Source organism: Ursus americanus, chromosome 23, assembly GCF_024610735.1.
Source record: "Ursus americanus isolate L20-20 chromosome 23, mUrsAme1.1.p, whole genome shotgun sequence".
Lineage (NCBI taxonomy): Eukaryota > Metazoa > Chordata > Mammalia > Carnivora > Ursidae > Ursus > Ursus americanus.
Genome location: NC_142149.1, coordinates 12,137,828 through 12,158,450, shown reverse-complemented (window position 1 = coordinate 12,158,450; position 20,623 = coordinate 12,137,828). Strand labels below are relative to the sequence as shown.

Below are 20,623 nucleotides of genomic sequence, written 5' to 3'. Positions count from 1 at the left end.
GATTAGGGTAAGGACAAGGAGGAGAACTTAGTTGGGGCTTTGAGCAACTTTTTGTTAGAGAATCTGATATCTGCTATGTCTTTTAACATTTTACTCATGTCCTCCCCCAGGATTTGCTCTCTGTATTGGAGGGTTTTTTTCTTTTTGAATGGGAGCTTTGAAGCCTATGCTTCATCAGAACCAACCATAATTTTTCACTTTCTCAGTTTTACTCATCTCTTCCCAGCAGCCGTTTTTCCTCCATGCAATTACCCTCCTTGCCCTTTTCTTAGGACATCTTCCTCGGCATTACTTCAGCTCAGCACTTCTGCCTCTGGGGGAAGGGACAGAGAAGTATGTCTCAGCAGGTCAGAACCTCTCTGTCTTTCCTTGACCACCCCACCATTTGACATGGATGGCCAACGTGATAGGGCTCTTTCCTTGCTGGGTTGCTGCCAGTGAATGTTCTGTTGTTTTTAACATTTGTTTTGTTCCTCTCACGATTTTTCAGCTGTCTTTACTCAGAAGTTCCAGTGTCAGGTGTGTTCACCATGAGGCATAGGTTGCCTTGGAAGCCAGTTGTTCGCTTACTGCTAAGAGCGTTCCAGCAGCAGCTGCGTGACTGACTGTCAGGGCATTATGGGGAAACTTCATGGGTTAAGATTGACGCTGTATTGCCTAGGTAGCCTTTACATCTCTTCAGACTCTTCGACTTTCATACTTCTGTTCACTTGGAATTAGAGCAGCTACCATTGAGTTGTAAGACGCTATCCCCAGGGCTCCTAACTGGAGACTCCTCCCCCTTCTTCCTTTCCCAGCCAGAGCACGGGGAGGGCATCTTTTTCTACTTCCTATAACTTCAATCCATTCTTTATCAAGGCTTGTAGAATATAGATTTTGTAATTTGGTTATATTTAAGGTTATCTTAGTATTTTTATATCAGAAGTCTTTTTAAAAGATGTGTTGGGTACATTCTATCACTTGCATAATTTATGTTTCTGGTTTTGGAATTTCTGACATTGAGGTTTGTTTTGAGATGTATTGGTCTTCTGTGGGTTGTGTACTGAGAAGGAATGACTTACTCATTCCATCCCCTTTGTCTTTTTCTTTATGACATTATTAAAAGTTGTTCGGGCCACATTTGCGAGCACTGATTTCACTCTAAAACAGTTACCAGGACTTAAAAATATATATTCCAGGACCCCCCAGAGACTTGGCTATATTCTATCTTGGTCTTTCTCAGAGCCTGGAATGTACTTCTGCTCTTGGACACTTACGTGAAGTCTCAGTTAGAATGAGGACATCATCATCAGGTTGCAAAATGATTTAGTCTGTGATGGAGGGCTGCACTTTCAGGGACTTCGGAACTTCAAACTTTCACTCTTGAACTTCATGTGTAGTGTGTGTTGTGGGGGTAGTGTCGTGGGTGGAGCACCATCTCCTATTTTGACCTACAAAAATGACAGTTTCAACCTAATAGTTTCTAGGTGATAAAGCCATTTTCTCACCCAAACCCCTACCATCAAGCCATCAAGCTCAGCATCTCAGGGGTCTACTACCAGATGCTACCAGATGCTTGCACTTGAGGGTTATTCACTTCACTCGCCCAGAAGACATGCCAATCTGCTTTAATACATGTTGAGTGGATATACATAGCCAGTACAGTTACCTGGCACACAGCCCATGGCTTTTGGACTAGGAACTTAAAGCTTTCCCTCCTCTATTACAGGGAGCTCTTTAGCTGGCCTTCCTTAAGCAGGTTCCTTGGTGATGGTGCATCCTATTCACCCCTGTAGGATAGATCACCTCAACATAGAGACCTCATTGACCACTGAACATTCATCCTTGAGGATGCTGTATACTTTTATATCCTCCACATTTTCCGTGATTTATAACCTCCTGACACCATTAACTCCATTAGACATTATTGTTGGTCAACCAAAGTATCTAGTAGTCCAAGATAAAGAAGCTACTTCATGTTTACCATTGAGAAATGCCTACAAGTAAAGGACTGAACTGGAAAAGCCAAAAATCTCTTTTAATATTTACTTACATAGAAGGGGCTAGGGACAAGTACCACTGAATTTAAACACAGATCCACTTTGGCGATGGCCTTTGTGGTTATGAATCTTATCATTAAGATGTTTCCAGAACTTTAAGGTTTTTCTTCTGGACTCTACCATTTATTAAGAGAAGATATGTCTGCCAGATGCTGCTGCTAACAGTGAGGAATCCTAGGCAAAGACTAGAAAGGGCTTATAACATCTAGAAGTTGGCCAAGTAATGTGGGTTTGAGTAGACAAACCTGAGCTATTTCACTTTAAAAGGCTCCAGCAACCCTGAGATTTATTCATTCATTAACTAGCATCACTGAGCAATGGGCCCTGACAAAGTGACAAGCTACTAATAATTTATGAACATCTATCTTTAGGCTCAAAATTCCACTATCTCTATTTCATTTGTTCCTAATTTTTAAAAATGAATAAACTGAAATCTGAGCATGGGCAGGGTCATTGATCAGTCTACCAGAGCTCTTCAACGAACTCAGAGAAAGTTACTATGGAAGTACATTATTTAGAGCCTAGAATGAGGCAGTGCCATTACTAACGATCTCATAGTGACTTCTGGTCATGTGTTTTTTCTTGTGGGAAGAATTCTGTAATCCTTCTGCCTTAATTACAGGTCAACTGTTTATTTTTCCCTGGAGTATGTAAAATACTTTGTTTTCCATCAATTTTAAATCACACCCATTCTCTCCATTTTTCTGAGGCCTTTGAGAATCAGATCTCAGTAGTACTCTACCTCCATCTATTTCTTTTTGGTGTGTTACATACTTAAATGATTTTAACTAAAACTTATAACTTTATTATAATAATGCTTGGTAGTGTAACACTGAGTAGAAATAATAATGTGTCCAAGAACTAAAAATATTCTAACTCAATAATTCATAAACTCAGATGCCTGAAATAATGCTGTAATATCAGTACAATTTTAAATTCTCTCTGTTGTTGGGATTAACATTGTAGTTGTATGAATCAGAGTAAAGCATGCACATTAATTTTAAATAAAGAAAATTTTACTTCTTGGTATATAAGGAGAAGATGTGTATAGTATTTTTTCTGTATATTGCCAGCAGTAGAATATGCAAGAGGGATCCCTAAATTTGAAATAGACAGAAATTCACTAGAATATGTCTTTGTTCTCAGATACAAAATAAATGTTTCTATATTACATCATACATTATTTTGTTCTGGTAAGTGTATATAATGAAAAGTGTGTATCCTTTCCTTTCTCCTCGATAGTATAATACATTTATAAGTGGTCAGACATTTCCTGTTCATTTCTCCACTCTAAGAAAAATCACAATAAGGAAAAATGTTGAAACCTGTGTTCATAAGCACATTCAATTTGTGTTTTTGCAATTAGAGGATGAGAATTTCAAATCTCAAAAGAAAATAACTTCTGAAATTTAGTGTAGCATGCACATGTGGAGAAATGAATGCTATCGCTTTAAGATAAGGTAGTCTGGTGATTCATTGCACGAAACGAGAAACAAGATCGATTTGGAGCAGGCTCCTACTGTTAGCTTTTTTGAAGATGGATTCTCACGCCGAAAATAACACAACATATTCTAGATAACAGCAGTTTTTTCCCCTGAAATCCACCAAAACTGAAGAAAAATCCAAGTGACTGTTCTTAGCAGCTGTGTGGCCTGGAGTTCACTGGGGAAGCTGGCTTCCTGCAGTCCCCTATTCATCACCTGCTTCAAAGACAGCCTGGCTGGCTATAGTTTGCAGGCCAGGTAGGGTGCCATTGTGCACAGTCTGGGAGGATTAGTATCAAAGCTGCGGCAACCAGGCCCTTGGTCTCGGGCTGCCATTCAGTCTAGCAGGGAGAGGCTAAGACTGGCCAAGGTCACAGTCTCCAGTGTGGAGTGGACTGGGAAAGGATCCTGAGAATAGAATGCTCTTTATGAAATCATGGCGCAAGCTTGCAGCACAGCAGGTGCCCTTCTGGAACACATAACATCTGTTTATGTTGGTATACCGTAGCTGACAACGAGATAATAGAGCTTTGAAACTTATCATTTTATTTTTTAAAAAGACAACTGTATATACAATAATCCAGATGCGTATTTAGCTTCGAGCTTTTATTTGAAAATCATAAAGAAAACTGACCGATTTAATTGCTGCTTTTACGTGTATATATTGAAGCGAACAGCAGAGCGTACTGCCTATTAACCATTTATAACCATTGCTGATCAGTAATACCCGAATTCTTGGGTAGGAAATACCTAACATTCAACATAATTTTTTTCAATGTTCAGGCATTTATGTCAACAGATTGCAGAACGAATTCCTGAATATGCCCAACTGTCTTGAATATTAGGAGGTTTGGATAAAATCCCCACCCCCACCCCCCCACAGATGAGAGTATTTCAAGGGTGAGGTAATAATGACGCAAAAATAAAATTTTCAACTTGGACAAATTAGAGAAAAATTAAGCTGTCCATGAGTTGTCATGACGACAAGGATGTTCTGTTGATGAACTGTCCTCCTCATTGTCCAATCAGATAGTAGAGCTGAAGCTGGAGCATGAACAGGAGAAGACGCACCTATCACAGCAGCATAGCGCAGAGAAGGATAGCCTAGTCCGAGACCATGAACGGGAAATTGAAAACCTGGAAAAACAGCTTCGCGCTGCCAATATGGAGCACGAAAATCAAATTCAAGAGTTCAAGAAACGAGATTCACAGGTAATTATCAATAATATTTGATAAAACGGGTATCTATTTTTAAAAAGTCATCAGCGTTTAGTGTTTTCTTATTATTCTTGTTGGTGCACGCCGTTTGATCATTTGCAAAACTGACATATAAATGTGGTTTTTTTGTTTTCTTCTCCCCACCCCCCCGTTTTGAGGATGAATAAGGCTTTAACTACAGAAACCACAGGTAGCCAGATTAAAAATCCCATGGCGCGCTATAACTTGGCCCCTTTTTTATAATCTTGTCTCAGTTCCTTTCATGATGGATTTTTTTAAGGTATCTGCCCCTTACCCCTCCCCTCAGCCTCAGCAAATCCCTATGAAATATATCAGCCTCACGCCTTGCTTTTTGTTTTCATCTCTGTAGGTAATCAAGCAGCTGTTTTAATATTTGCTTTTCCTTCCTGGTGTTGCTTTTTTTTTTTTTTTTTTCATTAGACTCTGTATTTGATTAGATCACTCAGATGGTAATTGATAAAAATGACTCCAGAGAAGGGCTATTTCCCATCAGGTCTGTGGCTTATTCCTACATGCGCGTGCACATGTCTCCTAGCCTCCATCTCTGTAGTCCCTGTTGGAAGCCATTTGGCAGAATAACCCCCAGCTGTGGTAGCATTTGACTCTTCAAACTTATGGATGAAATGTGCACTGTCAGCATGGAAAATTATCTTTATAAATTTCAGATGAAAAAAAAATCTTATTGGGTGTGTGCATCTTTGTGGTACAATACGTTCTTTAGGGTATATATAATCAAAGGCCTTTAGTGTATCCTCTTGAGATTGCTGTGAAATTGTATTAAAGAAAAATTGAGGAGCAATTGATAACAAAAAAAGATAATTTTCCTTTCTAATAAAACCATATCATATACGAGGTCTAAATACCTCTTTTCCCATTGAAATCTTAACCATATTGTTCATATCACACATAAGCTTCTTCCTAGTTATCCTGTCTCCCCAAATAATATAATTTTTAAACAATGACATAAGCCTTCTATTTGTGATGACATGTGTTTAAACGATTTTATGATCATCTAAACAATAAAAATACTACCGATTCCATAAGATGTTTATTTCTTGGGTGGAGGGCGGGAGGCGGTAAGGCAAAGAATAGGAGTTACTGGTTATTTTTCATTTGACCTTGAGTTGTCTTTTACCTCCAGAGAACGACTAGGGCACTATAAGTATACTCGGCACAGGTTTTTTTTTTGTCAATAATATACATTTATAGGAAAACTATTTTCAATTTTTTTTGGGGGGTTTGTTAACTAAAAAGGTAGTCATTGTAGTAGCCATGGTACCAGCAGTCAGGTGGTTCCTGCTAAATCAATGTGTATTATATTTTTGCCACCGACCTCATTAGAGCCTTTATAAAATATATGCTGATCTTCTGATTGTTAGCCATATAATTTACTAAGAATCTTTTCAAACTTATGTTCTCCTTCAAAGATGATGCTTAGCCTTACCGTTGTCTTCTATGATAAAGTATTTGGGTTCTGAGTCTGTGTAAGTTCTGTTTGCATAGTAAAATTGAATACTTGCTACAGTAAAATACATTAATTTATATAACTTCCTACTATTTTGGTGCCGTTGTGGAAAGCCAACAGTAGCGGAGGCCAAATTTAGAGGAAATCTTTGTGATTTTACATATGTCGTATCTGCCATATATAGGGTGCGGTTCATCCAGTAACAAAAGGGAAATTTTAGAATTATTACATATAATTAAGCCACAGGGAGAGTACAATAAGGTTCTTAATTGAATTTCTTCTAATTGAAATAATCAGTATGAGGACCATATGACCTCTTCAAATGCTGTAGCATAGGATTGTGTTTCTCCTATTTTGTGTCTTTCTTGGAACAATTGGAATTGCTGTCTGCGAATGCTAGTAAAGCAGTGGAAACTAAGGCTAAATGCATTCTTGATCTGAATTAAAATGATTTTCTGTGCAAGCTAAACTTGGTTGTTTTTAGAGAATGTGTTTTTGAAAAATTTTGCCAGTAAGTTGTATTTTTAACCTTATTATGTATACCAAAACGTTAATAATTTGTATTTATTTTGGTTATTCATTGAGGATATTAATTCAGAGTTTCCTTCAGGTAAGATCTAAATTTTCCAAATATATCTTTTCTTGATTATTATTTAAATAATGTAATGTATAATACCTTTGAAGTCCTGAATTCCATTCACAAATTTCAAAAAACCAAGTGGACATATATTTTTTTAAAATAGAAGATGTTTTTTTTTTCAAATCATTGTTTTGTGGCTCGATACATGTGTGATATATCTTAAATATTGGATTGTATAATTTTTAATTTTAGATCTAGAGAGATTTGATTTTCAGTTCACGTTTGGCTACTCCCATTTAGCAATGGAGGCCATTTTGTAAAAAGGACTGTTTGAAACACTTAACCAAAAGAGAACCAGTGAAGCACCTATTTTGGATACTATGGCTTTGCTTGCTGCTTTTTCTTCCATCAGATTGTTGAATGTAGACAATATACTAAAATCTACTTTTGGCTTCTTCCAAGTGTGTAATGTATTGTATATTGACAAGAAAACCATTATTATAAACTATAGTTCCCTACCACAAGGTGAATCATATATCATACAGGAGCTCCCTTTTGGTGAACATACTGTATAATTATTTCGGGTTAGTTGTTACCCAGGTAATTTCTGTTTTATGGAGAAATCCTAATTGATAGTAACGCAACTAAGGACAATTAACTATTTCTCTCATTTTATTTTGTGCATTTAGCTAATTACTCTATGCATTTATTATATCTTTGTCATAACTTGATTTTAAATCAAGTAGGATATTTTATGTTGTGGTGCTTACATTTGCCAAAATGCATATTAAATTTTACTATCCTCATACAAGATGGTCGGCCTGGTATCTACCTAGGGTCATAATATTTAAGAAAAAGCATCCAGATCAGTAAATATCAAGACATATTAGAAAGTTACAACCTCGTCATCAGATATTTCTTATTTGCCAGACCCCTCTTGTTGAAATTCATTTGAAGGATGATTTGATTGACTTAATCATGTTTTTTAATACAAAGAAAATGTATAACTTTGTTATGACCATCTTAGGAGAGCTGCTTCTAAAAGGTGGTTCTGCGTGCCATTTTGCTTTTGAACTGCAACGTAGTGAAAGCATTTCTACAGTTTATTCCTTCGAATCACGAGAAAAACAGAACTTAGGTTTTACCTCTTAGTTGTTCTTTTAAGACCCTGAACCACTTAGAGATTGCTCGACCTTTTATGTCTGTTGCCAGAGTGAATGGTGTATATGCACATTGTAGAGAACCTTTGTGATCTGTGCCAGAGGTGGGGTCACCATCGTAGGACAGCAGTCTCTGTAACCTGTTGAGGTACAGACACATGGGAGACTCAGGGTAAACACAACAGCCACTGTGAACCACCATTAGGATAGTCAGGCAAAGTAAAACAGCAGACATGGAGGTTGTCATGAGATCCAAAACTACACCAAAGTTAAAATTTCTATATAGGAAATTGGATCTTGCCTAACATTGGCGTCTCGAGGCCTTTCTGGGTTTCCTAAACTGAGGGTCATGGTGCTCGTATGGATGAGTTTTGCTAATAAATGGACAGGTCATCTTGATTTCGCCATATTGATTCACAGTAAGAAGCTGCCCTATTGCCAATTTTCAGAAAATTTTCAGAAATCCTCCTCTTTCTCTCTTCTACTTAAAAAAATTTTCCAGAAAAAATATTTGTGGTAAGACAATTTTAACTTTTAAAGTTATATCTCAATCACATTACTTTATTTTCCATGAATTTGGTAATCTGGGCCATTTATAAACTTGTGCACCTGCGTGCAGTGGATTGAATACTGGCTATCATTCATATTTAGCAATATGAATTTAGCAATATGTATACTCTGAACAGTTCTGGTAAACCTATGCATGGTCTTTGGGCTTTTTTAGGGGAGCATTTTTTCCATTGAAAGCATTGAGTTTAATTTCTTTATGAGCCAACCACTTTCAAAAAGGATTTGAGGCAGCATTTTGTAGTAAACACACACTTAAACAGATAAAATATAACTGAAAACAGTCATGAAGCAATAAATGATATAAACCCCACCAGAAAATCTATACTTTAAAAAAAAATGCTTTAGTTAAATACAAGGTTTGGCTCTGAGCTCACCCTAGAAGCCACAGCAAAGAGGGAAACAAGATGAACTGTGTAATTCTAATTATCTATGAAAGAAATTAGACTAGTTCATTTTTTTTTCTAGCTCTCAGTTCTGAGAGAAATTGATGACACAGGAATTAGTATAAAGGACACTGACCAATATAACTAACGATGATCCCTGTATGCTAAGACATTGGAAATAAAATCTGGTGGGACCATCTTAGATTCTTTAAGTGTTTTCACAAAATGTAATTAGCAGGTTTTATTTTAATGTGCCCAAATTTCATTTTAATTAATGGAGAATGCCATCATTCTCAATATCAAAAAACACACCTGCTTCAGGAGATCCAATTTTGTACGTATTATGAATCAAATGAAATCATATTTTAAGTCACGAGTCTAGCAAATTCTGGTACTTTCATTATATGACTGATCCTGACACCCTTACAAAATGTCTTTAGGAAGTACAAATAGAAGCATGGCTGAGATTAGAAAGAGTTTCAGAGTTAATGCCCTACTGTTAATTTCTAAGAACGTTACTCTCTTCTGATTCTCTTGTCCTCTGAATTTCTATTATGGAAAACTGTAAGAAATAAAAACAATTTGGTAATTTGGTCCAGGACTGTAGGATATTTGTATCCGTACTAAACCAGTTCGCTTTCTACCTACATAACCAAACTGATATTTCATCATCAATATTTATTCACTAATATCATTTACTTGGTTTTGAGGTAGTAAATATTTTTATTTCTTTGGGTCAAATTGGACTGATCACTTGGAAAAACCAAACTATGTAAATATTTTTCCCCCATCGTAATGAGGCTGTTGCTGTTAATGTAACCCTGCTTTTTGTTCCCCTCTTGTCCCTGATGACACCCGCAGTCACATCAGAGTGGTCGCCTGGTGTCCCAGCTGTGTACTCACCACGCTCTGGTACTTACCCCCCACACGGACTTGTTTGTATTAGACGGAAAGAGGAATGGAATTAAGTGTGTTTTAAGTATTAAGGGGGTTTTTGCTGCAATGTACGTGATGTGTCAGACATAAGAGTTGGTGGGAAGATGGGGGGAAGATGTCTTTAACAATTTCCTTTATTACTCCGCAAAAAGAAAATAAGACTTCTCCAGTGCACTTACGGTAAAACCACACATTACAATTTTCAATGTATTTTCTTTAGATGAAGTTTTATAGTATTATCTAAGTGCAACATTTAAGATAGGTCAGAAACTTAGTGCAATCACTTAGAATATAAACAGAGGTTTTCCTAACAAAGCCATTTTTAAAAGCCTGTGGGGGAAATACTGTTTTTCTGATACCAAAAGCATATGTTATACAGAATTTTCCAAATAGGGCCAAAGTTCTTCTCATATTTTGACATAGATGCATTAATGCAAAGATCTCTTACTAGTATCCAGTGGTTGTTTGTCTAATATATTACATATGAATTTAATAGTATGTTTCATTTATATATTACATGTATTTCTGTGCATAAGAATACTGTTTCCTAGGTGCTTAGTTACAAGAAAAGATACGAAGATGACCTTTCAAGTAATGTTTACCTTTTTCGTAGATCACTAGCTTTCTTTTTCCATTATAATTCTAATATTCTGTAGTTATTTTCATCTTATAAGCACAAAAATAGCATATATACCTGTAATTAAACTATTATAAATAATTCAACTTGGTCCTTGTTGTGGAGAAAATTATATGAAGCTGAAAAAACAAAAACAGGCTGAGACAAGGGAATCGATTTCTCTAAGAATCATCCATTTGTAGGAGTATTATACAGTGTATCTTTAGTCCTGTGCATATTTTTTAAATGTGGCAGTTACCATGGAAACCACATTCCATGGCATGTGGTCCACTTCTAGATAAAGAATATTCCTCTTAAAGACAAACCTTCCAAATCATAACATAAAGTATTCCCTTTGAATTAACAACTCCGTGTCAGTTGAGTGATTGCTTTAAAAATCTGCCTTTTGTTCTCATTATACTTAACAGATTTTTTAGAAATATTGAAGTTTTTCTTGAAGAAGCCATAATTAAATGCTGAAGATACTTAAAATAGGGGGTGCAATGTGATAAGTCTGCCATGGTGAAAACTGGGGACCTGGCCGGGGAGCACAAGTCTGTGGAGACAGGATGTCGCGCCAGACACGCACCTTGTAGTCATGTCAGGCATCTAAGCATCCAGCAGTAACAGCGCCAGATTGGGTACAGAGATGACCACATCCAATTATTTTCGGTTCACAGATAAAGAACCTCTGGTTCAAGGACATTATCTTGCCCAAGGTCACAGAACGAGCAAACCAGGGCTTCTTAATCTTAATTCTGTGCTCATTCTCTATCTCACAGCCTCTTTCAAGAGAGATTTTAGATTTTTGGAAAGACTTGGGCTTGGCAAAAAAGGCACAGGGTTATATGTGAATCTTTGCCTAGCAGGAGAGAGAGGGAGACTCTTTGCTCCCCACGCTGAGCCTTTCATCGCAATTTGCATTTCTTTCAGTGATTCGCTGTACTTGACGTTGCTGCAAAGTCATAATTGAATCATGCTGCGTGAGTTCCAGTTTTAGTAAAGCAGGACCTCCTAGAACAACACCGAATTCTTATGCTTGTTTGCGCTTACCAGCAGCAGCAACAAATATTTATCATATGCTGCCCGTGCGCCAGGCTCTCAGCTAGGTTCCTTACGTCGCATCATCTTGTTCCACCCTTCCAACACTCGATAAGGATTACGTTTCCCATTTGGAAACTCTGTTTTGACCTTCTTACCTGGGTCGTAATACGAATGTATGTTATTCCATTTTCTCGATGAGAAAAGTTTCAGAAAGCATAGGTAAAACATGCAAGGTTACATAACTGGTAGTTAGTGTAGCTAAGACTCATGGTAGTGTCTCGTGTCCCCATATGCCTGCTTATGTATGAGCTCGTTGTCTCTGAATTTCATTTATTCGGCAGTAAATTCCATTATATTTTCAATTTTGGATTGTTAATACACTGCTAGATTTAAAATATTGATACCCGTAACTCAGACGATGTAAATCCAAGTCAAGATTTAGCCAGTAGTTTCAAACTTTCTCCGAAGCCACAAGCCATAGCTGTGTCTCTATTCTGAGACAAATTAAACTCCGAAGAGATACAATTCTTAATATTTTATTTGGAATAGAATTCCTTCCCACAAATTTCAGAATTTGTAGAATGGAAAAATGACTATGATTTTGAGATGGGTTTACTTTTGGCTTTTATATTATTGCTGAAATAAAAAGATACGTCTAGAGTAAGAATCCAGGAAGCTTTTAAGTCAGTGGACCTACCCAGTCTCTATAAAAACTGATTCGAGGTTTGCGTTTAGTACTGGTGAAATATGGTTTGTTGTGAATGGTTTATTATAGGTGAATATCTGTTATATACTAATTTGGAATATTACATACAATCCCTTCATTTTATGGAATGAATTTTTAAATCTCAAAGACTTCAATGTTAGTATTTTTCCTCTAAAGGAACCCATATAATGAATCTTATTGCATGACAGCAGCTAGTCAAAACCTTTTAGAAGTGAAGTCAAGGCGGTTTAGTAAGTTCAAACTGGGAGACTTTCTCGATAAAAATATAAGGAATAACTGCAAAACGCGTTTCCTTTTCCTTCCTCAAAAGCGATTTATGTTGATGCAGTTTTTGTTTAATTCTAGACTTATTGTGGTCAAAATGAGAAGTTTTCAGAAGAATTCTTTTTTTTTTTTTACATAAAATACCCCAAAGATGAATTGTTTTCCACATACTGAATGTCATTCCCATTGACATAAGGAAAAATGCCTTCAGTTATTTTTAGCATATTGCTCTTGTCCTTTTCACCTCTGCCTCAATGAAATTACTAAGAATGTTGGCAGAAATTATCTTTGAGGAAATATTGGATGAATAACTCTTCTTTCTTGATGTCTTGGAAAAGTCATTTTTGGATTTCTGACTCAGTCAGTTCTCTCAGAGACATCCTTGATGTCTTTATTTAGATATTTGAGGTAATTTTTTGTGACAGGGAGGTTGGAGCCAAAGTGCAAGAAATGATTGGCAAAATGATGATATCATCAAATGTTCAAAGAACTGGCAAATTGAAGCTTATTAAACTGTCATTTTGTCTTCCATTCAGGACTAATTGGAATCATGCCTAGTTGCATGATAGGAAAGATATTTAACACCTGAGAATTTCTCATGAGAAAAATGACAGGAATTGATGTCAGGGAGACCTTAAACTCATGTTTGAGGAGGAAAGCAAAGGAACTACATGAAAATAATAGTCTGTTTTCAAACTACTTTAATATTTGTGTACAGAAAATATTTGAAAAAGATCGTTAATAGGAGAAAACGTTTAGATAATAAAAATTGGCCTAATTGAGACCGAAAGCATTGAACTTGGTGGGTTAATGTGAAACTTGAGGTAATGCTTTTCATTTGAAACGAATATTAAAGTTCAGTGAAATTTATTTTTCTTCCCTTGTTTTACGTTGTTACCTGACAATTACTTTAAATTGTTACCTGACCTCTCAAATATTTTGGGGCATTTGTGTACTGAGAGGTTAGAGAAAGATCACAAGAAATCAGGAAGAAACAATACATAATTAGACTTGGAGGGTTTGAAAATGTGTGTTATTTTTCTGGTTCGTTTTGATTTGTTTTTCTTAGGTATGAGGTCAAGGCCTGAAAGTATTAGTAATATTTGAGAATGAGTTAATGGCATCCTCAGAGAATGAAGTTTGCTGAAGTATGTGGCCTGGATCTGGGGTCTCTTCTCTTGTTAGTGGGGGCAGTCTCAAGGCAGCATTAGTCTTGCAGTGTGTGAGTGTGTGTGTGTGTGTGTGTGTGTGTGTGTGTGTGTGTGTGTCCCCTGATATCATCACTCTGTGGTACAGAGGAGCTTTCAGTGAGCGTGAAACCAGCAGTCCAGCCAGGCCTAGCGTCTCAAAACAAGGGAATTTTCCAGTGGAAGGACTTGAAAGTTACAGGTCTTTAAAAAGGTTAAAATTAAACTGGTGACTCATTCATCTTAAGTTTGCTCCTTAAGTCAGTATTTATTAATGAAACAAACCCCAGATCCCTGGGGTCAAGTGGGACTTTATTTATTTTGTTACTTGCAGAGATGTCATTTAATGTGTAAGATGCATGTGTTCACCAAATGTTTCCTGAGAAGCTAATGTTTTGTAATGTAAACGTTATCCTCACTTGTTGGGCAAGTTTTCTAGTAGCTCCAGAGAAAGTGACGTTGGCCCGTGCAGCAAAAGTGGAGTGTGAGGTTTGAAGACTTTTGTTCTTCAGTTATTCAAAAATGATGCCAAAGCTGTCGTTAGACAAAAGCCATGAGTTCGAGAGATACAGTGTGTTGCCAGCCCCTCTAAAAGCCAATCCTGACTGTGCGTATGTCTGTTCAGACTTTGGGAAACATGGACACGCGCTCTTGTACTTTACCTCTCTGCTCATTTGCAGTAAACATCATGATCTGTCACTATGAAGTTGACTTTCTTCGAATAAGTCATTCAATGCCGAAATAAGAATCATGGAGTAAATCTTCTCTGAAAACCTTAATTATTGTTAACTCTTCTGATTGCTTTTCGAAGTCTTGTTGTCCCATATGGATATTGACAAAATGGAACTCTGTGACTTCAACACTTCTATAATTGTGACTCTTCAGATAATCTATAAATCAAATTTATTTCCGTATACATTTTCCTGTCTGTGAAAATAAGGCAGAATTACGTATATGGAATCTCCTTATGACAAAGACTTTATTCCACATGACTCATTTATCCAGTCAAGATTTCTTGAGTGCTATTCTGTAGCAGGTCCTGAGGCTGGGTGCTTTTCCCACCCTGGTGCATGTGAATGTTGCCCCAGGCTTGTACAGGGCACGGCCTCTCTGGCCCTAAGGGAGTTCCTGCTCTGGGTCCAGGAAAGAACAAGAGAGACCCGTCCCTTTGCTCTAAAGGAACTTACGCTTGAATGGGGGAAGACAGGTGATAACACACAAAAAGCCCGAAGTAACAAGGAGAGCCTCACATAGTAATAACTGGTAGATGGAGGACTAACATGGAGAAGTGAAGTCACAGACAAGCGACCGAGTGATTGTGTGAGCTGGCCATCAGGGCAGACCTCTCCAGGGAAGAGCTCTCTAAGCTAAGAAAGATCCGATGGATGAGAAGCCAGCTGGGCTGGGAGGGAACAGCCCATGCGGAGACCCTGGAGGAGAAAAAATGTGTGTGTTCAGGAAATAGAAAAGGAGGTCTGATGGCATGAGCTTAGGAGGTGCAGGGAAGGACAGGGCCTTTGAAGTATGAGAGTCCATCTGAGATGTGATTGGAAGACAGTTGGAGGATCTTCAGCAGTAAGGTGACATGATCGGATTCATGTTTTTTGAGGTCCACTGTGGCCGTTGGTACAGTCGGGATGTGTATGACATATGTATTTGAGCCAATAGGACTTTCTGATGGGTTAGGTGTGGGGAGTGAGGTAAAGGGGATGCTTTAGGGTTTGGGTCTGAGCAGATAGATACATGGTGGTGTCAAATATGAGCGTGATTAAGGGGGAATAAAAGCAAAAGCAAGAGTTCTGTTGTTGCCAAGCGAAGTCTGAGCCACATGTTTACCTTCCAAATGGAGATGGATCAGATGGGGAGTTGGATATGCAGGTCAAGATTCCAGATAAAGGAATATAGACATCATTGGCCAGTAGATAATAATTAAAGCATGGGCCTGGAAGCAATTACCAATTTCTTATCAAATATGAAGACAGAAATGCTGGTTCCTGGCCAGTCTCTACCACCTACTGGCACTTTAACCCTGAGTGACCCACTTCATATCTCTGATCATCATTTTCACATCTGAAATATTCATTCGTTCAATTAGCATCATCGGCTGAGCTTCTACTATGGGCCAGGCACTATACTAGACCTTGGCACATTAAAAAAGAAACGATCCCTTCCCTCTAGCTTATAGTCTCTGGGGAAACAGGCATTGCACATCTGTCATAAAAGGAGGGTAATATGGTTCATACCAACAGACAGGAGCAAAGAATTCCTTCTTTTAACATAGACAAAGAGTGCATCTTATCACACAACAAAGGCTGCATGGAATAGGAGACATAGTAACACCCCCGGTCAGACGGACATGCCGTTCTGGCCCACAAGGCCCTGTCAAGGCGTCCCTTTGCTGATGACACCACCTGATGACAACATCTGTGATGATTTAATGAGACCCTTTAAGGTATTTCCTTCACCATTCAGTGGGATGGAGGGAAATTAATATCCTCCTGGCTCCTTTTTTCTACTGTTTGGAAACTTGGCCTTCATGTCTGCCTTGTCCACCAGGTATGTGAGGAGCTGATAACAATATCAGCATGGAAATGGGCAGTTTTATTCTGTGGCGTCCTCTAGCAGGCCCAGCCTTTTAGCCTTCCACAGCTACAGAGAGTGAAGTAGAAGAAAGTGATAATGGTACTCTGATCCCAAGTGAAGAAGATGTGTCAGTCACGTGGCATGGGGTACAGGGTCTCGGGAGGTGATCAGACAAGGTTGCATTAAAGGAGATATCATATGCATTGCATTTCCAAAATGAGTCGAAATTTGCTATGCAAATGAGACTAGGAAAAGCATTTTAAACAGGAGTGGCATGATCCATACCTGGAGAGCACTTTATACCATGTTGAGGCGTCTGCACTGGATCCCCTTGGACACTGTCTCCAGTTTGGGGTCTGTACTCTCTGTCTATGCTGCCATTTCTGTGTCTTCCAGTTGTCCGCCTCCTTGTCCTACTTGTAACACTTATTACCCCTTCTGGTAATTATTGAGAACAGTGTTCTCCCAGATAGGGTTTATTAGGATATAGGAAGAAAAAGGATAGAACTTCTGTTTACATGTACTTGTGTTTCCTCTTTTAAAAATACCCATTTTGTGCGAATTTTTGTAATGTACAGTGGTGTTACAGATTTATACATATACATGCTGGGTGGTGTGCCCCAATTTTTTATGCTAGAAATGTCCAATACAGAAGTGTAGAGATCATAACCATCAGCAGTCAGAAATCACTGAAGAGTTTGAAGCGGAGGATTAGGAAGTGGAAGGCAATGAGATTGGAGGCTGGGGGACTAGTTAGGACTCATCCCAGAGAGAGAGGATAAGGGACTTAGCTAAGGCATTGGCAATGGGGGAAGCTGATGTGGCAGTGAGGGAGAGAGAGGAGACGCAGAGATATGGTTTGCTGTGCCACGGGACAGTTAGGTATTGATGTCATGTAGGTAAGTGGCAGTCCAGGACTAGAGTTCAAAAGAGAGCTCTCCTTTGGGAGTAGAGATTTGGGAGTCACCAGGATGGGTGGTAATGGCTACCAACAGTGAAGATGAGGTCTCCTAAAGAGGCGGAGCAGAGTGAGAATGGGTGACACTCACTGCCTACGGGGAGATGGAGGAAACGGAACGGAACAAGGAGACTGGAAAAGTGGGTCAAAGATGATGGGAAGGAATCCAAGAGACAGTGGTATTTCAGGAGCCAGGAAAAGTCACAATACCTAACTCCTGGATTGTTTGTGAGAATTTGAAATGGGCAAGTATTTTTGAATACCAGTTTATTTATTATAGATAAATAAATACCAGTTTATTTGTTTCAATTTGTGAACTGCGGCCACATAACACACACTAGCGCACCAAATGGACAGCGGTCTCTGAGGTCAGACTCTGCAATCCGGCAGCCGGACATCAGCTTTGTGAACAGGGAGCCCATTTCAGACACGGGAAACATGAGACCCAGGAGAGTGAAGCACCTCGGAGGGATAGTGGCAGAGTCAGACATGGTTTGCAGGCAACCCTAAAACCAGGCTCCCCATAGCGACATCGTTGGGGGGGGCGGCTATGCACCCAGCTCTGCGCCTGTGTTCCCTCTGCTACTCCTGGGAGCAGTGACGTTTCAGGTCCACAGAGAGCCTTTCCAGGTTGGGTACAGAGAAGGGTTCCACAGCTCGCCTGCGGAAGCAGGGATCACCCAGTGAGACGCAAATGATCAAGTTTTGCCTGGGCCTATATAAGAGCCAAGAGTCAGAGGATCTGAGATGGGAGGGAGAACATATGCAGCGTCAGCAGACAGGAGATAAGGAGATCACAGGCTTCTCTGAAGCTCTCCTAAAATGCCCAGGCTGTGAAAAAGCTCCCGCCCAGAATAGTCTACCACTATGCCTGGGATCCGTCAGTTCCATTGCCTGAAACATCTCTGCGTAGAGTCTGGGTTGGCAAACGTTCCCTCTCTTGCTTGCCCTTTTCTTTATGGATACATTTGCCTTGAGTAGGTAGCCCATGCGTGCATTTAAAATTTCAAAATACAAAATTTTTTAAATTTTAAAATTTCCATACAATACAATGAATTCTTGAATAGGTAATTCAGGAGCACTTTAAAAATTTACATGAATAAAGGTATATGGTGAAAAGAACAAATACATCTCCAAGGATTTCTTCTTTTGTCTCTCTTCATTCCTCTTTTATTGAATGTCTTTGTGTACCAGTCACTGTGCTCAGAGAAGGTATACAAAAACAAGACAAAACCCTTCCCTGGAGGAGTTCACAATCTGGCCAGGCAGTTTAGCAAGTACACATCGGAGTGTTGCAAATGAGGTAATTGGTGTTATCTGGTTATCTGCCCTGCATCCAGGGTCAGGGAATTCTTGACAAAAGGGAAGTTCAGAGTGACATTGAAGTGGAGAGGAAAAGAACTGTCATAGCCACCATATTGTGAAATTGTTTCTCATTAAATTGCCCTCATCAAGCTGAAATCCATTACAGTGAAGAAACAGGGGTTTTGATGGATGAAAGAGTGTGGAAGGAGAAAGGTGCAGAGGGGGTTTGGAGTCAGAAGACTGGGACATCTGGAGGTGGGGGAGGGGAAAAAAGACTTAGGAAGTGCAGACAAGGAGGTAGGAAGATGCTAAGGCAAGCTTCACTGGCTTTGAAATTGCGCCTGGGGTTAGTAGTGCCCAAACTACAGCCACCTTGAGACGCAAAAGAGGGAACAGCCCCTCCCTTAGGGAAATGAGCCCCAGGATGCTCCAGTCCTCCTAGAAAACCTGGGGGCAAGTGGAGGATACAGTTCAGCTCCTCTAGATTAAGGCTGCAGGCCTCCTGCCTACGAGAGATCTGCTCTCTCTGGGTTGAGGAGTGCCAGTCCCTTCTCCTCCTCTCTCCTTCCCAGCCCTGTCACCTGATCCTGTTCGAGCACATTATTCCCTCTCCTGCACCCCATCCCCTGCCTTGGTACCCCATCAGCTGGGGTGTGCTTGCAGGACTGAGCTAAAGCTTAGCTGTCACAGGCAAACAGGTGTGTGTGTTCAGGGGTTTGATGGGTCACAGCCAGGTCAGACTCCCACGTAAGGAAGAGGCAGTACCCACGAGCTGTTGGAGCTGAACAGTGGGGAGTTTCAACATCCACTTTCAAAAGAATGGCCACTTTCATTAAAATGTGATTCTGTTGTATATAGAAACAAACATTTTTAACAAGAAATGGCCTCGTTTTCTTTGTTCTGTGTATCGTTTGTTTTGAGGGAATCGAGCATCATGTTGTGCGCTAGACACTCTCACGTGCTTTCTGGAAGGATGTACATATTACCTCAGTTTTTCCGGAAGGGAAGGCAGACCCAAGCTGTGTAGCTCTGAAGCGCCAGGGCTAGGACTTGAACCCAAATCGGTCTGACTTCAAAGCCTGGGAACTTCCTCTCCCCTGCACCTCCGATGGAAATTAAAGGCATACCCATTGGTGGGAAAGCCTTTTTTTGCTACCACTCGGTAGTGACTTGTGGTTAACATTCATGAATATCGTGAGGGCAGTTTCACAGAACAAATCAAATCGGCGTGTCAGGACCATTTAGAAGAGCAAATAGTTCAGGGAGACTCTGAGTCCCTCCCCCAAATCTCAGCAAAGCGTCCCCCAGCATTTTACACGCGGTGTTACGGCTCCTTCTGTTTGCGTAGCCGTTAATGCCACACCGTAGTTATGGCTGCAAGTCTCCACCCCCCCCCCCCCCAAGCAGCTCTTTCCCTTCTGAAGCCTTGTGGCAGCCCGTGGTTGTTTAGATTGAGCTCAGCAATGTTTTTAAACGTTAATTTGGTTTGACATGACTTGGTGCACAAATTAATTATTCAGGCACATCCTGCTCCACGTACATGAAAAGAGTGAAATTGTAGTGAATCACATTGTACCGACCACATGTGAATTGTAATGTTACCAGCAATCAGGCTATTAAAGAACAAAAGCTGGCAACATATAGCAACTCTGAATTTGGCCAGTCCCACCACATTAGCATAAACATGCGAGGCAATCAGAACAGTTTTGGACTTCCTAGGAAAGTGTCCCCATTCTTATCTACTTCTAAAAGAATGTGGAATAAACTATTCATTTAACGAAGTCTAAAAATATGTCTGCTATGCAGTTATAATCATGTGTCATTAATCAGAAAATACTGCAGAAACTCTGACAAATTAAAAACACAAGGATGTGTCTGCAAGGGTTTTCAGCCATTAAAAAGCTGCTTCACCTCTCAGGCGAGCTTTTTTATGGCAACTTCTTGCTCGGTGTACTGACATCTTCAAAGGCTCTGACATCTGTCGGCCTTTGAACTACCATTAAAAAATATTATCCCATTTCCATTCTTTTATGCCCATTTTTTTAATTATAGCCCTTCTTTCAAGTTGGGAACATGGTTGGTT

At 39.4% G+C, this 20,623-nt stretch overlaps 1 protein-coding gene across 12 annotated transcripts in view; it reads left to right on the top strand.

Moving 5' to 3' along the window:
- The window catches only part of CEP112 (centrosomal protein 112), a 437,573-nt gene that overhangs the window by 186,771 nt on the left and 230,179 nt on the right, over positions 1-20,623 (top strand). For all 12 annotated transcript variants that reach the window (XR_015721256.1, XM_087854195.1, XM_045813972.2 and 9 more), the window contains one exon: positions 4,553-4,735. Coding sequence is in view for 11 of the 12 variants with exons in the window: in XM_087854195.1 (XP_087710321.1) it covers positions 4,553-4,735 (183 nt within the window). In the remaining variant the exon portion in view is untranslated. The remainder of the gene's footprint in view (positions 1-4,552; positions 4,736-20,623) is intronic.